This window comes from Anomaloglossus baeobatrachus, chromosome 6 (genome assembly GCF_048569485.1).
Source record: "Anomaloglossus baeobatrachus isolate aAnoBae1 chromosome 6, aAnoBae1.hap1, whole genome shotgun sequence".
NCBI classification, from domain to species: Eukaryota; Metazoa; Chordata; class Amphibia; order Anura; family Aromobatidae; genus Anomaloglossus; species Anomaloglossus baeobatrachus.
Genome location: NC_134358.1, coordinates 214,112,602 through 214,129,877, shown reverse-complemented (window position 1 = coordinate 214,129,877; position 17,276 = coordinate 214,112,602). Strand labels below are relative to the sequence as shown.

The 17,276-nt window shown below is 50.5% G+C and overlaps 1 protein-coding gene across 1 annotated transcript in view; it reads left to right on the top strand.

Annotated features, from left to right (window-relative positions):
- Positions 1-16,895, top strand: part of BLOC1S4 (biogenesis of lysosomal organelles complex 1 subunit 4) — a 30,584-nt gene extending 13,689 nt beyond the window's left edge. Inside the window, exons 4-5 of the mRNA XM_075316427.1 lie at positions 13,187-13,327; positions 16,631-16,895. Coding sequence (XP_075172542.1) covers positions 13,187-13,327; positions 16,631-16,717 — 228 coding nt within the window. The 3' untranslated portion in view covers positions 16,718-16,895. The remainder of the gene's footprint in view (positions 1-13,186; positions 13,328-16,630) is intronic.
- Positions 16,896-17,276: the final 381 nt, after the last annotated feature.

Sequence of the window (17,276 nt, the reverse complement as noted above, 5' to 3'; positions counted from 1 at the left end):
ATCAGAAAGATCAACTCCTCCCATATGTTTGTTGTACGCCAAGCCACAGTCCGGTTTGCGAACCTGTGCTGACGTACCTCGAACATTGGTTGCAGAGGTGCCGGGACCATGTATTGTGGTTAAGAAAAGGACATCCCTTTTGTCCTTGAACTTAACTACAACCATGTTGTCGCTACATTGGGCTCTGCTCTCACCTTTTTGGAGCAGCTGCCCAATTAGCGTAACAGGGAGGCCCTTCTGGTTTTTCCGGATCGTACCGCAAGCTGCGGTACCTCTGGAAGAGAGGGATTGGAAAAGTGGGATGCTTGAATAGAAGTTATCAACATACAGATGATAACCTTTATCAAGCAGTGGGTGGATCAAACTCCACACAATTTTCCCACTCACCCCCAGAGTAGGTGGGCATTCTGGCGGTTGGATCCGCGTGTCCTTGCCTTCGTAAACACTAAAGCTGTGAGTGTACCCTGAGGTACTCTCGCACAGCTTGTAGAGTTTAATGCCGTACCTTGCCCTTTTACTGGGCAAGTACTGGCAGAACTTCAGTCTCCCCTTGAAGTGGACGAGGGACTCATCCACACAAATTTCCCTCTGCGGAACGTACACTTCAGCAAACTTTTTGCTAAAGTGTTCGATGACCGGACGAATTTTGAACAGTCTGTCAAAATTCGGGTCATCTCGGGGAAGACACTCCAAATTGTCCCTAAAATGCAAAAATCTGTGGATAGCCTCAAACCGTTTGCGGGTCATAATCATACCAAACACTGGAGTGTTGTATAAAACATCAACACTCCAATATTGGCGAAGTTCAGGCTTCTTCACTAACCCCATGTGAAGAGCCAGACCCCAGTACTTCATCATTTCTACTGAATCCGTTGGGGTCCAGCTAGAATATGATGAGCGAGGTTTTTCGGCCAAAAATTGTTGGGCATAAAGATTTGTTTGCACCACCATGAGACTAACGAACTCTTCAGAGAAATAGACTTTGAAAAATTCTATTTCTCTAAGGTTGTTAGTATCAAACTGGATTCCTGATTGGGGAGTAAAATCAGGAATCCGAGGTGCAAAATTTTCAGGGACTGGGGTCCACTCCCGATCACTAGTGCTAGGTTGGGGGTCACTAGCACTAGTGCTGGGCTGGGCATCACTCACACTCAGCGCCGGGTCTTCTCCACTGGGCGCCGGGTCTTCTCCACTGGGCGCCGGGTCTTCTCCACTGGGCGCCGGGTCTTCTCCACTGGGCGCCGGGTCTTCTCCACTGGGCGCCGGGTCTTCTCCACTGGGCGCCGGACGATTCTTTCTACGACGTTTTCTTGGTGGTTCCTCGGCACTGGAGGAGGAAGAGGACTGGGACGAACAAAGGAATGTGGGGTCATCTCCTTCGCTATCAGTCTCGGAGGCAACAATGGCATATGCCTCCTCGGCTGAATACAGCCTCCGAGATTTGGAAGACTGGGACATCTTATGTGTGGTGTGTGTATGTGTGCAAAAAAAACTTTATTCAAATGTAGAAGTGTGTGTCTATGAACAGGAAAAGACCTATAAAAAAAAAAAAAAAAAATAAAAAAAATTAGAATTTTGCAAAAAAAAAAAAAAAGTTTACACGAGCACCTGCAACTGACACTAAGCCCAGCGTCACACGTGTGAGAGTTTCGCATCGCATCACCTTGCACAGCCGCCGGCTCCTTGGTAAGAAGCGTGCAGCAGCATGTATTTGTACACGGCTGCACGCTCCTGCCCGGGAAGCGGGCGGCCGTGCAAGGTGATGTGATGCGAGACTCTGAGCAAGAACATGGGGCAGCGGTGGATTGGGGGCGGGTGGAGGGAGCAAGGGGGTCGGCAGCAGAGATGGATGGGGGAGGGGAAGCAGGCACTGGCCTGCGATTACAGGCAGTCTGCGGAGTGGGGCAGCGGAGCGGTGGCAGTGATGGAGCGGGGGCAGCGGCAGAGCAGCGATGGAGCGGCGATGGAGCGGGGGCAGCGGCGGAGCATGGGCAGCGGCGATGGAGCGGGGGCAGCGGCGGGGCGGCGATGGAGCAGGGGCAGCGGAGGGGCAGCGATGGAGCAGGGGCAGCGGAGGGGCAGCGATGGAGCAGGGGCAGCGGAGGGGCAGCGATGGAGCAGGGGCAGCGGAGGGGCAGCGATGGAGCAGGGGCAGCGGAGGGGCAGCGATGGAGCAGGGGCAGCGGAGGGGCAGCGATGGAGCAGGGGCAGCGGAGGGGCAGCGATGGAGCAGGGGCAGCGGAGGGGCAGCGGAGGGGCAGCGATGGAGCAGGGGCAGCGGAGGGGCAGCGATGGAGCAGGGGCAGCGGAGGGGCAGCGATGGAGCAGGGGCAGCGGAGGGGCAGCGATGGAGCAGGGGCAGCGGAGGGGCAGCGATGGAGCAGGGGCAGCGATGGAGCAGGGGCAGCGGAGGGGCAGCGATGGAGCGCGGGCAGCGGAGGGGCAGCGATGGAGCGCGGGCAGCGGAGGGGCAGCGATGGAGCGCGGGCAGCGGCTGAGCGGTGCGGGGGCCTCGATGGAGCGCGGGCAGCGGCTGAGCGGTGCGGGGGCCTCGATGGAGCGCGGGCAGCGGCTGAGCGGCGATCGAGCCTGGGCAGCGATGGAGCGTGGGCAGCGGCTGAGCGGTGCGGGGGCCTCGATGGAGCGCGGGCAGCGGCTGAGCGGTGCGGGGGCCTCGATGGAGCGCGGGCAGCAGAGGGGCAGCGATGGAGCGCGGGCAGCGGAGGGGCAGCGATGGAGCGTGGGCAGCGGCTGAGCGGCGATCGAGCCTGGGCAGCGATGGAGCGCGGGCAGCGGCTGAGCGGTGCGGGGGCCTCGATGGAGCGCGGGCAGCGGCTGAGCGGCGATCGAGCCTGGGCAGCGATGGAGCGTGGGCAGCGATGGAGCGCGGGCAGCGGCTGAGCGGTGTGGGGGCCTCGATGGAGCGTGGGCAGCGGCTGAGCGGTGCGGGGGCCTCGATGGAGCGCGGGCAGCGGAGGGGCAGCGATGGAGCGCGGGCAGCGGAGGGGCCTCGATGGAGCGTGGGCAGCGGCTGAGCGGCGATCGAGCCTGGGCAGCGATGGAGCGCGGGCAGCGGCTGAGCGGTGCGGGGGCCTCGATGGAGCGCGGGCAGCGGCTGAGCGGTGCGGGGGCCTCGATGGAGCGCGGGCAGCGGCTGAGCGGTGCGGGGGCCTCGATGGAGCGCGGGCAGCGGCTGAGCGGCGATCGAGCCTGGGCAGCGATGGAGCGTGGGCAGCGGAGGGGCAGCGATGGAGCGTGGGCAGCGGAGGGGCAGCGATGGAGCGTGGGCAGCGGAGGGGCAGCGATGGAGCGTGGGCAGCGGAGGGGCAGCGATGGAGCGTGGGCAGCGGAGGGGCAGCGATGGAGCGTGGGCAGCGGAGGGGCAGCGATGGAGCGTGGGCAGCGGAGGGGCAGCGATGGAGCGTGGGCAGCGGAGGGGCAGCGATGGAGCGTGGGCAGCGATCGAGCCTGGGCAGCGATGGAGCGTGGGCAGCGGAGGAGCGGCGATGGAGCAGCGGTGGAGCGGAGGCAGCGGCGAGGTGGTGCGGGGTCAGTGATGGAGCGTGGACAGGGGCGGTGCGGGGGTGGGGGGAACAGCAGTGGATGAGTTGGGCAGCAGATGGGGGGCGGGGTAGCAATACTTAACAGAGAATCGCAGGCTGGCTCGGCGAGGATCACGGCGGCAGGCACGGCGAGGATCACGGCGGCAGGCGCGGCAGGCACGGCGAGGATCACGGCGGCAGGCGCGGCAGGCACGGCGAGGATCACGGCGGCAGGCACGGCGAGGATCACGGCGGCAGGCACGGCGAGGATCACGTCGGCAGGATCGCTCTCCTCAGCTTCCACGGATGGAATGAACCTGAGGTGAGCGGTCACCGGCAGTTCACCGGAAGCCGATTCACTGTGATTGGAGGGTTCAAGCACGAGGACGATCCCTCCAATCAGAGCTGGGGGGGTTGAAACAAAGGTCAGCCAATGAGCAGTGCTAGAGAAGCACCGATCAGGGCTGGATTGCAATGTTTCAGCTATGTTTATTAGCTGAAACATTACAATGCCTGTGATTGGCTCATTGTCACAAATCAGCCAATCACAGGCACCGTAGGTCCGGGGTGGAGAAACCACGCCTCGGGAGGTCAAGTAGAGGTCCCCTCCTTCTAGAATATGGTGGAAAATTCCACCGATTGCTATTACCGGGACCACAGTGCCGCGATTCCGCCATGACGGATCTAGCCGTCATGGGTCTTTAAGTACCAGGGCACCATGACGGCTAGATCCGTCCAAGGTCGTGAAGGGGTTAAAGAAGAAATAAACGTGAAGCGGTGTGGTTCCTCAGCTGGATCATTTCTCCTCTTTTCATTGTACAAATTGTTGTGCAATTTGTCCTCAGAAAACCAATACCCCATATGTGTTGGAAAATTACTTTTTGGGTACACAACAGGGCTCGGAAAAGAGGGAGCGCTATTTGAATTTTGAAGCACCATTCTAGCTAGAATACATTGTGAATGCCATGTCACATTGGAATTACCCCTGACATTCCAGGAGCAGCAGGAGCTCCCACAAGTGACCTCATTTTGGAAACTACACCTCTCGAGGAATTCATCTATTGGTGTAGTGAGAGATTTTAAACTGTCGGGTAATTCACAGAATTGTATAACATTGGCCTAAGTAAATGAACAATTCCCATTTTGTTTTCCAATAAAATATTGCTTTGGCTCCAAGTTTTTAATTTTCAAAAGGGGTAATAGGAGAGAATGAACTGTACAATTTATGTGATTTCTCTTGAGTACATTAATATCCCATATGTCATGGAAAACTAGTGTTTGGTCAAACGAAGGACTCTGAAGGGAAGGAGCAGCATTTTGGAGTGTAGATTTTGCTGGAATGATTTAAGGGTGCCATGTCTTATTGGCAGAGCCCATTACATGCCAGAAAAGAATAGACCCCATAAGTGACCTCACTTTACAAACCACATTCTTCAGAGAATTCATCTAAGAGTCCAGTGAGCATATTGACATCACAGGTACCTCACAGAATTTTATACCTTTGGGTTATAAAGAACAAATACATTTTCTTTATCGTTCCTATGGGAGACCCAGACATTGGGTGTATAGCTTCTGCCTCCGGAGGACACACAAAGTACTACACTAAAAAGTGTAGCTCCTCCCTCTGAGCCTATACACCCCCTGGAGAACCAGATCTAGCCAGTTCATTGTTTTGTGTTCAGGAGGCATACATCCACACATGCATTCTCATCTGATTTTTCATTTTTGGAAAGAGTTTGAAGAAAAGCGGGTCCAAGTCTGGACCCCCGGCATGTCCCTTCTCACCCCACTGTGTCGGCGGTGCTGTTAAGGTTGATTCCAAGGCTGGAGCCTTACATGCCGCGCTCCTTCACCATCCCTCGGGCTCTGGCTTGAAGTGGGAGCCAGCACGGTTCTCCATGCTTTGCAGGAGACCGGTCTCCATCCGCAGCCCTTCAGGATCCTGCTGGACGGAGCACTCATCCCCAGGGACTTGGAACCCTGCGTCTCAGCAAGCTAAGTACCTGAGACGTTTATATTCTGGGGGTCCCTGTACTTTATTATGTTGGGAGAGTGTGCTGAGTGAGTTTTCTGACATTTCCGGCCGGTTCTCTGGCTATCGCCTGAGAACCGCGCCGAGGGTGCCTGCGCGCCGGCCGCACCGCTCAAATTTAGGCCCCGGCTTCGCCGGAGGCCTACTTTCGGTTTCACTGCCCTCGCATGTCATTCATGCAGAGGGACAGTGTGGCTCCGCCCAGCGGCCGTTCTGCACAGGGGAGGGACACTCCTCACTGGGTACATGTCTCCTCCCCTGTAAGTCTCTTTGGCCCTCCAGATCCCGCTCTCAGTGTTGGTCCCGCCCCCTCTCGCTCCGGCGCCATTTTATCAGCGTTTTCTCTGCAATCAGCACTGGCTGCAGCATCCCTGCTGAGGTGCTTGGGGGTCCGGGCTTCGGGATTTGGAGGGCACACAACACCGCTCCAGCGGTCTGGTAAGCCACAACCTCTGGTTGTGGGCCTCTGTATATACTCTCTGGGGGTCACTCTGGCAGAGCCCCCACTTCAGCAGCATGTCTCACACGAGGAGCAAGGCTCCAAAGCTATATTCAGTATGCACTGCATGTAAGCTCGTGCTGCCTGAACCGAGCACATATCCACATTGTGATGCCTGCTCTAACCTGACAATGCCTCAGCCTGGAATCGCACCCACAGTGGTCTCTCCGGCTGCTCCGGCTCCTGTGGCTGAACCCCCGGCTTGGGTAGAATCCTTCTCTAGGTCAATCTCCCAGTCTTTTGCCGACTCCATGGGACAGCTGTCCCGGACTTTGCTGAACATGCATCAGCCCCCTTCACAGGGTGCCTCTGCTGCTAGGGCTCTTTCAGCGGAGCTCACAGAGGATTCTTCATCTGGTCCCAGACCCCGTCCTCCTAAGAGGAGACGTAGGGCTCCCTCCCCTTCCTCGTCCCGCGGCTCTGTTTCAGAAGCTGACTCGCCGGACGAGGAGGATGCCTTTACTGGGGGCTCGGAGGCTACCTCCATGTGCCCCATTGATCTGTCCGAAAGTGACTCAGATGTTAGTGATTTGATTGCGTCCATTAATTCTGTACTGGACCTCAATCCGCCAGTATCAGAGGAGCAACCCTCTCTGGCAGAAAAGCACCAGTTTACCTTGCCTAAGAGGACAAAGAGTGTGTTCTTTAACCACTCCAGTTTTCAGGCCGCTGTGACCAAGCCTAGGGCCTGTCCTGACAAACGCTTCCCAAAGCGTGGTTCTGATGACCGTTTTCCCTTTCCACCTGAGGTGGTCAAGGAGTGGGCTCATTCACCAAAGGTAGACCCCCCGGTGTCTAGACTCTCAGCCCAGACCGTTGTATCAGTGGCTGATGGCACCTCTCTTAAGGATTCCACTGACCGCCAGGTTGACCTTCTAGCCAAAGCTGTAAAAGCTGTATATGAGGCGGCAGGGGCCTCGTTCTCCCCATCTTTTGCAGCAGTGTGGGCTCTCAAAGCCATCTCTGCTTCTCTAGAGGAGATGCATTCCCTCGCCAGGGAATCTATGCCCGAAATGGTTGCCTTAACTTCCCAAGCTTCCGCTTTTTTCATCCTATGCCATGTCTGCCATGCTGGAGGCTTCTCACCGCACTGCGGTGGCTTCGGCTAATTCCCTCGCTATCCGCAGGATCTTGTGGCTTCGAGAGTGGAAGGCAGATGCTTCTTCAAAGAAGTACCTTGCTGGGCTCCCTTTTGCTGGGTCCAGGCTATTCGGTGAACAACTGGATGAAATTATTAAGGAAGCTACTGGCGGGAAGAGTACTTCCATGCCACAAACCAAAACCAGTAAACCTGTCCAGGGTAGGAACCAGTCGAGGTTTCGTTCCTTTCGTTCCTCCAACTGGTCGTCCTCTAAGCCCTCGGCCTCGTCCACTAACTCAGCCAAGGACCAAAAAATCCAACTGGCGCACAAAGGCGCGTCCACAGAAGACCGCAGGAGCTGCTGCCACTAAGGCAGCCTCCTCTTGACTATCTGTCCGTGCCAGCAACGTCCTTAGTCGGCGGCAGGCTCTCCCACTTTGGCGACGTGAGGTTTCAACACGTCTCCGATCAGTGGGTGCGGGGATATCATCTCCCACGGCTACAGGATAGAATTCTCTTCCAGCCCGCCAAACAGATTTTTTTCTGTCAACTCCCCCCTGCTCCAAGGCCGCCGCCTTCTCTCAGGCCGTGGCATCCTTGCAGGCCAACGGAGTAATTGTACCGGTTCCCGCCCGGGAACGGTTCAGAGGTTTCTACTCCAATCTCTTCCTAGTCCCCAAAAAGGACGGTTCCTTCCGGCCCATCCTGGATCTCAAGCTTCTCAACAAGCATGTTCAGGTGCGGCATTTTCGCATGGAGTCTCTGCGGTCAGTCATTGCCTCAATGACCCAAGGGGATTTCCTGGCATCCATCGACATCAGAGATGCCTATCTGCATGTGCAAATTGCAGTTTCACACCAGCGTTGGCTACGTTTTGCAATCGGAGAGGAACATTTCCAATTCGTGGCTCTCCCCTTCGGGTTAGCCACGGCCCCTCGGGTATTCACCAAGGTCATGGCAGCAGTGGTTGCGGTTCTGCACCTCCAGGGGTTGGCAGTGATTCCTTACCTGGACGACCTTCTAGTCAAGGCTTCATCCAACGCAGACTGTCAGCGGAGTGTCTCGCTCACTCTCGCCACTCTAGGCCAATTCGGGTGGCTTGTCAATCTGCCCAAATCCACTCTGACTCCGACCCAGAGGCTCACGTACCTAGGGATGCAGTTCGAGACTCTGCCGGCACTTGTGAAGCTGCCCTTAGTCAAACAGCAGTCCCTCCAACTGGCGGTGCGCTCTCTGCTGAGGCCCCGCCGTTATTCCATCAGGCACCTGATGCAGGTGCTGGGTCAGATGGTGGCGTCAATGGAGGCTGTTCCCTTTGCCCAGTTCCATCTGCGTCCTCTGCAGCTGGACATTCTCCGCTGTTGGGACAAGCGGACTTCCTCCTTGCACAGGCTAGTGGCTCTGTCGCCACAGACCAGGAGCTCTCTTCAGTGGTGGCTTCGGCCCCTCTCTCTGTCTCAGGGGCGCTCCTTCCTGGCCCCGTCCTGGGTGATCCTCACCACGGATGCCAGTCTATCCGGCTGGGGAGCGGTATGTCTCCACCACCGAGCGCAGGGCACTTGGACTCCGTCCGAGTCAGCCCTCTCGATCAATGTGCTGGAAACCAGAGCTGTGCTTCTAGCTCTCCTAGCCTTTCACCACCTGTTGGCGGGCAAGCACATCCGAGTCCAGTCAGACAACGCGACAGCGGTTGCCTACATCAATCACCAAGGCGGGACACGCAGCCGCCTGGCAATGTTGGAGGTACAACGCATCCTTCAATGGACGGAGGACTCCAAGTCCACCATATCCGCAGTCCACATCCCAGGCGTGGAAAACTGGGAAGCAGATTATCTCAGCCGTCAAACCGTGGACAGTGGCGAGTGGTCCCTGCATCCGACAGTGTTTCAGTCAATCTGCCGCAAGTGGGGCACTCTGGAAGTGGACCTAATTGCATCCCGTCACAACAACAAGGTTCCGGTTTACGTGGCTCGCTCCCACGATCCTCAGGCCTTTGCAGCGGACGCTCTGGTTCAAGACTGGTCCCAGTTTTGTCTGTCCTACGTGTTTCCCCCTCTAGCTCTCTTGCCCAGAGTTCTGCGCAAGATCAGAATGGAGAGCCGTCGGGTCATTCTCATTGCTCCGGACTGGCCCAGGCGAGCTTGGTACCCAGACCTGCTCCATCTGTCCGTAGAGGTGCTGTGGCATCTTCCGGACCGTCCAGACCTTCTCTCACAAAGTTCGTTTTTCCGCCAGAATTCTGCGGCTCTCAGATTGACGGCGTGGCTCTTGAGTCCTGGATCTTGACGGCTTCTGGTATTCCTCCTGAAGTCATTTCCACTATGACTCGGGCCCGGAAGTCTTCCTCGGCCAAAATCTATCACAGGACTTGGAAAATTTTCCTGTCCTGGTGTCGCTCTTCCGGCCATGCTCCTAGGCCTTTTTCCTTGCCGACTCTTCTGTCCTTTCTACAGTCCGGTCTGCAGCTAGGACTGTCCCTCAATTCTCTCAAGGGACAAGTCTCGGCTCTGTCAGTGCTGTTCCAGCGGCGTATCGCCTGGCTGGCTCAGGTCCGCACCTTCATGCAGGGCGCGTCTCACATCATTCCGCCTTATCGGCGTCCCTTGGATCCCTGGGACCTCAATTTGGTCCTCACGGCCTTGCAGAAACCCCCCTTTGAGCCTCTTAGGGAGGTTTCTTTGTTTCGTCTTTCACAGAAAGTGGTCTTTCTAGTGGCCATAACTTCCCTCAGGAGAGTCTCTGATTTGGCTGCGCTCTCTTCGGAGTCACCTTTTTTGGTTTTTCATCAAGACAAGGTGGTTCTCCGTCCGACTCCGGACTTTCTCCCTAAGGTGGTTTCTCCTTTCCACCTTAACCAGGACATTACCCTGCCTTCCTTTTTGTCCGGCTCCTGTTCATCGCTTTGAAAAAGCGTTGCATACTCTGGATCTGGTGCGGGCGCTCCGGATCTATGTGTCTCGCACCGCTGCTCTTAGGCGGTGCACCTCTCTTTTTGTGCTAACCACAGGTCGGCGTAAGGGCCTCTCTGCTTCTAAGCCGACCTTAGCCCGTTGGATTAGGTCGACCATTTCCGATGCCTACCAGTGTTCTCAGGTGCCTCCCCCGCCGGGGATCAAGGCACACTCGACCAGAGCTGTCGGTGCCACTTGGGCTTTCAGGCACCAGGCTACGGCTCAGCAAGTCTGTCAGGCTGCCACTTGGACTAGCCTGCATACCTTTTCAAAGCACTACCAAGTGCATGCTCATGCTTCGGCAGATGCAAGCTTGGGCAGACGCATCCTTCAGGCGGCTGTCGCCCATTTGTGAAGTTAGGCTCTGCCTACTTCTCAGTTTTTCTGTTTATTCCCACCCATGGACTGCTTTGAGACGTCCCAATATCTGGGTCTCCCATAGGAACGATAAAGAAAAAGAGAATTTTGTTTACTTACCGTAAATTCTTTTTCTTATAGTTCCGTATTGGGAGACCCAGCACCCTCCCTGTTGCCTGTTGGCAGTGTCTTGTTCCGCGTGTTATCACCGGCTGTTGTCGTGGACAGAGTCTCCGGTTGTTCCGGTTCTTGCTCTGTTTTTACTTGTGGGTGGCTATTATCCTTCAGCTTTTGCACTAAACTGGCTAGATCTGGTTCTCCAGGGGGTGTATGGGCTCAGAGGGAGGAGCTACACTTTTTAGTGTAGTACTTTGTGTGTCCTTCGGAGGCAGAAGCTATACACCCAATGTCTGGGTCTCCCAATACAGAACTATAAGAAAAAGAATTTACGGTAAGTAAACAAAATCCTCTTTTTTACCACTAAAATGTTGTTTTAGCCTCCAAGTTTTTAATTTTTATAAGTATTAATAGGAAAAAATGGACCACAGTTTTTTTTGTGCAATTTCTCCTGAGCTGCCAATACCGTACATGTAATCAGAAACTACTTTTGAGGCACAGTGTAAAGCTCAGAAGGGAAGGAGCACCATATTATAGTGCTGATTTTGGTGTTCTAGTTTGCGGGTGCCATAATGTCAGATTGGCAGAGCCCTTGAGGTACCAGATGTGACCCTAATTTGCAAACTACACGTCTCACTGAATTCACCTAGGGGTGCAGTGATCATATTAACACCACAGGTGTGAATTCCTTATTATTAAAGCCGACTTGTGAAAATTGAAGAACCCAACGTTTTGGCTTGGGAGAGCCTTTATCAAGGTATATCTGTAGGCTGAGTTGCCGTGTAGAAGCTCTTGTGGTTCAGGGTGACCACAAGTGATTAAATATCAACTCGCGCCTGTGATTGGCGATCCACATGGGATTTAATGTGCACTGACGAGGAGTACGTCATTCCCCGCCGCCACTAGCGGCCCCATGACGTAATCACAGTGTGCCGATGGGTTGTCCTGACTTAAGCCTGCTTTACATGCTGCAATTTCTCGTGCGATCGCTTGAACGATCGCACCCGCCCCCATTGTTTGTGTGGCACGGGCAATTTCTTAACCCCCCCGTCAAACGCACTTGCCTTCCAAACAACCTCGCTGTGGGCACCGAACATCCTCTTCCTGAAGGGGGTGGGACGTTCGGCGTCACAGCGATGTCACACAGCAGCCGGCCAATAGAAGCGGAGGGGCGGAGATGAGCGGGACGTAAACATCCTGCCCACCTCCTTCCTTACGCATTGCCGGCGGGACGCAGGTAATAATAATAATAATAATAATAATAATAATAATGCGGGACGCAGGTAAGCTATGTTCATTGTTGCCGGGGTGTCACACGGAGTGATGTGTGCTGCCTCGGGAACAATGAACAACCGGACGTTCGATTTTTAGAAAATGAGCGACGTGTCAACGAGCAACGATAAGGTGAGTATTTTTGCTCGTTCACACTCGCTCGTAGCTGTCACACTCTACGATGTCAAACGATGCCGGATGTGTGTCACTTACGACGTGACCCCCGACGACATATCGTTTGATATATCGTAGCGTGTAAAGCCCGCTTTAGTTCCTAAGCGTTGGTGTTCACAGGAGACCAGCATTTCTGCTGTTGAGAGCGGTTCTGAAGCATCGCTCTGAAGAATAGAAGTGATCAGAGACTAGACGCTTCAAGACCCCTAAGGGGACTAGTAAAGAAAAGAAAGTGTGAAAAAATAAAAACACAAGTTCAAATGCACATATTTGGTATCCTCGTATTCAGTTAAATTTACCTGATCGGAAAATGCTGTAATGAGGAAAAAATAAAAACGTCAGAATAACGTTTTTTTCCTCACTACATCATTGCAATAAGAGGCGATCAAAGCATTGCATTTAAATACCCAACTGGTGCAAAAAATAAGCCAATACACAGCCCCAGATCCCCAAAAATGATAACGCTATGGATTTCGGAAAATTACTGATTTTTGCATTTTTTTTTTTTCACCACTTCTACAATTTCTTACTGACCTGGGGAATCATACTTGTAGGTTTGATTTACCAAATCGTGAACATGGTGAATAAAAATCCCAAAAAGCAATCATGGAATTGCACTTTTTATGCAATTTCATCACACTTGGAATTTTTCCTCTTTTTCCAGTGCAATATGTGGCAGAATGAATGATAGTACAACTTGTCCTGCCAAAAAACAAGCCCTCATATGGCTATATTGACAGAAAAATTAAAAAGTTGTGGCTCTTGGAAGAAAAAATGGAAAATTGCCAGGTGGTGAAGGGGTTAAAAAGTTCCACAATTTGATGTGTTAAAAAAACGTTCCTGCGCTGAGATAATCTTATATATGTGACCCTGCTATGTGCTGTGTAATTGACTGTATCTGATCATGCAGGAACATAACTCCTGGCTAAGAGAAGGATCACAGCTGATTCTTTCTGTGAGGTAAAACATTTCCTTGCCTGTTTAAAAACCTTTTGTTTTTAATCTCCCAGAAATCAGCAGCTGCATTCTCATGCTATTCTGTCTGTACACTCAAAGATCCCTTGATTAAAATGTAGTTTGTTCGTGGGACAACTCCTTTAATGGTGGCCAACTTCTTAAAGGTCATATGAATGTTGCACTACTATATTAATTTCTTAACAGGCCTTTGTGAAAAAGGTTGGAGGCAACGTTGCTCAGATGGAAGAGCAGGTTACACAAGCAGAAACAAACCTTGGGACATTTCCTAATCCACTCAAGAAAATCTTCCAGACTATCGGTTCTTCACCTCTCTTTTCTCAGTCTGTGAGTATCTGCTGAAATGATTGAATGCTTGTTGGATGTTCTCATCAATGCTGCCGCCATGTAGAGGAGAGAGCTCTACACTAAATAAGCATTTTTAAGCAATTTGGTATATTATCTGTTACATGTAGAATCATATTAAAGCTTCTGTTTAAAGACTTTTCAAACACGTAACGTGAAAAATTACAGAAACCCTGATTTTTACCTGTGAGTGAATGGAAAGTTTTGATTTTCCTATTAGTGAATCAGTTACTTATAACAACCAATCTAGTGTCAACAATTATTTAAAGGGAATCTATCAGCAGGTTTTTGCTATGTAATCTGAAGACAGCATGCTGTAAGGGTACCGTCTCACTAAACGACGTACCAGCAATTCCGACCACGATATGACCTGGTCAGGATCGCTGGTGCGTCGCTACATGGTCACTGGTGATACCGAATTATTGGCCCAATCACAACAATGCTAACTCTAGAGTTGGAAGATACCAATGAAAAAACCAGAGTATATAGCGAAAATTTTTTAAAAAACAGAATTATTTTATTAGAAGTATTTTTTTTAAAAAAGACATTTTATAAGAGGAATATAAGAAAAAAGGGGGGATTTTTGCCACAGAACAATCCCTCCAAGAACCACTTGAATTCACATATGTGTATATCTCAGTAAGCCACAAAATATTCACAAAAAATTGTAGTTTCTCAATACATATAACATGCTAAAAGCAGGAAAACAAAAACCCCTAAGAGAGAATTTTTGCACATCCACAATGGAATACATTTTTGTACAGTACCAAAGAAGGGAATATGAAAACCAAGCAGTGGTTTGTAAACCAGTAGATAGTGCTAGCACTTTCCCATAAAGAATATATAATATCAACAAGCATATAGAAAAATAAATATTGCCAATATGGCTTTTCCAGACAAAAGCATTTTTATTATTAAGATGGAATTCATAAAATCACTTGCCCATATAAGAAAAATAAGAATGCCTATAAGGGAGGTGTACACAAGAGGGCAGTGAAATCCCAATACAACAATATATAGCTATTTGTCTTAGAAAAAATAGTGCTTGCTTAAATATGGAAGGAAAAAATGCCAGTCACAAAAGACAAGGAGAAAGTCCAAATACCAGATACACATGCAGTCAGGAAAGGTACTGATACCAGACTGCCGAATACCAACGGAAAGTGGATGGAGGGATGATTACCCTGACGGCCGTTTCGCCTAGGGCTTCTTCGAAGAAGCCCTAGGCGAAACGGCCGTCAGGGTAATCATCCCTCCATCCACTTTCCGTTGGTATTCGGCAGTCTGGTATCAGTACCTTTCCTGACTGCATGTGTATCTGGTATTTGGACTTTCTCCTTGTCTTTTGTGACTGGCATTTTTTCCTTCCATATTTAAGCAAGCACTATTTTTTCTAAGACAAATAGCTATATATTGTTGTATTGGGATTTCACTGCCCTCTTGTGTACACCTCCCTTATAGGCATTCTTATTTTTCTTATATGGGCAAGTGATTTTATGAATTCCATCTTAATAATAAAAATGCTTTTGTCTGGAAAAGCCATATTGGCAATATTTATTTTTCTATATGCTTGTTGATATTATATATTCTTTATGGGAAAGTGCTAGCACTATCTACTGGTTTACAAACCACTGCTTGGTTTTCATATTCCCTTCTTTGGTACTGTACAAAAATGTATTCCATTGTGGATGTGCAAAAATTCTCTCTTAGGGGTTTTTGTTTTCCTGCTTTTAGCATGTTATATGTATTGAGAAACTACAATTTTTTGTGAATATTTTGTGGCTTACTGAGATATACACATATGTGAATTCAAGTGGTTCTTGGAGGGATTGTTCTGTGGCAAAAATCCCCCCTTTTTTCTTATATTCCTCTTATAAAATGTCTTTTTTAAAAAAAATACTTCTAATAAAATAATTCTGTTTTTTAAAAAATTTTCGCTATATACTCTGGTTTTTCCATGGTCACTGGTGAGTTGTCAATCAGGCAGATCTCACCAGTGACCAGCCCCCAGCCAGCAGCGACGCGTGGAAGCGATGCTGCGCTTGGTAAATATCTGGTAACTAAGCAAAATGCTTTGCTTGGTTACCCGATATTTACCCTGGTTACCAGCGCACATCCCTTAGCGCTGGCTCCCTGCACTCGTAGCCAGGGTACACATCGGGTTACTAAGCAAACCGCTTTGCTTATTTACCCGATGTGTACTCTGGCTATGTGTGCAGGGAGTCAGCACTGGCAGCCTGAGTGCGGCGTACGCTAGTAACCAAGGTAAATATCGGGTAACCTAGCAAAGTGCTTCGCTTGGTTACCCAATGTTTACCATGGTTACCAGCGTCCACAGCTGCCAGACCCCTGCTCCCTGCACATTCAGATAGTTGCTCTCTCGCTGTCAAACACGCTGATGTGTGCTTCACAGCGGGAGAGCAATGAGCAAAAAATGAACCAGCACTGTGTGTAACGATCAGCGATTTCACAGCAGGGGCCAGGTCGCTGCTCAGTGTCACACACAGCGAGATCGCTGATTAGGTCACTGATACGTCACAAAACCTGTGACTCAGCAGCGATCGCACTATGTGTAAAGCACCCCTAAGGGGTAACACAGAAAATTCAGGGATCCTGTCTTGTCAAGGTCCGATCTGTTGTTTATTTGCTATGTTTAAGTCCTGCTACTTATCATTACTCGGTCTACAATGTCACGTGTCCGGCATGCCTCCTCCTCTGATACCTCACTGTCAATGTGCAATCTCTTTTTGAAAGCCTGATGTGGACAGGAGCAGCTCTCTCTCTGCTAGATGGCTAAATCGAAACATTCTGACTGTCAGAATGGCTGTACCCAGTAATCTAAGTGATACATTGGTGGATTCAGGATCTTTGCCTACATTATGCTTCTCTCAGATGTCATAGCAAAAACCTGCTGACAGACTCCCTTTTAAAAAAGGCTTTTGACAAATGAGTTGGATTTCTTTTCTATATCGTATGATGATACTTGCAGTCCCAGGGATCACTATCACCAGCTTGATAATTCGGGGGCAGAGAAGCCTGTGTATCCGTTCGTCGGCTCATGAACTGTCTTTCTGTGCATATGGAGGAGTATTCTGTCCATGCATCTCTTTCTCTATAGCAAGGATTATCAGCCAAAATACAAGGATGCTAAAAGAAGGGGCAGGACCGTGCACTTCCTTTAATAACATATTTTATTTTTTGTTAGATCTACTTTTAAGAACTATGTTTATAGGATTGTGACAGATATTATGTTTTGGTTTTTTTTTTTTTGTTTGTTTTTTTTAGAAAGCAACTTCTCCGAGAACTCAGCCAGCAAGACTCGAGCCTCCCACAGTGTTCAGTACTGACGACTACTTCCCGAGCAGCAGCTGAGGAGCAGAAATGTGCGAGATCAAATTCAGGGCATTGCCACAGACAATACAGCATTGCACTTCCTACATCACAGACTGCTACACACTATAGTCTTCCTGATCGAACATCCTCAAAAGAAAAATCTTAGTTTTGTATATACTGTAAGACCAAAGTCTTCCATTAAAAATCAGTATTAGTATTGGTTGTGGTTTATGTAGCTCAGTACAATTTCGATATATATATATACTGGGTTATTTTTAAACTGGACGTGTTAAAAATACTACTATTGTCAAATTCCATAGAATGTGGAATTATTTTATAATCAAATGTATTTTATTTGATACACAAGATACTTTACTAAAACACGTGTGTGTGTGTGTGTGTATGTATGTGTGTATATGTGTGTGTATGTGTATATACAGTTAGGTCCAGAAATATTTGGACAGTGACACAATTTTCGCGAGTTGGGCTCTGCATGCCACCACATTGGATTTGAAATGAAATCTCTACAACAGAATGCAAGTGCAGATTGTAACGTTTAATTTGAAGGTTTGAACAAAAATATCTGATAGAAATTGTA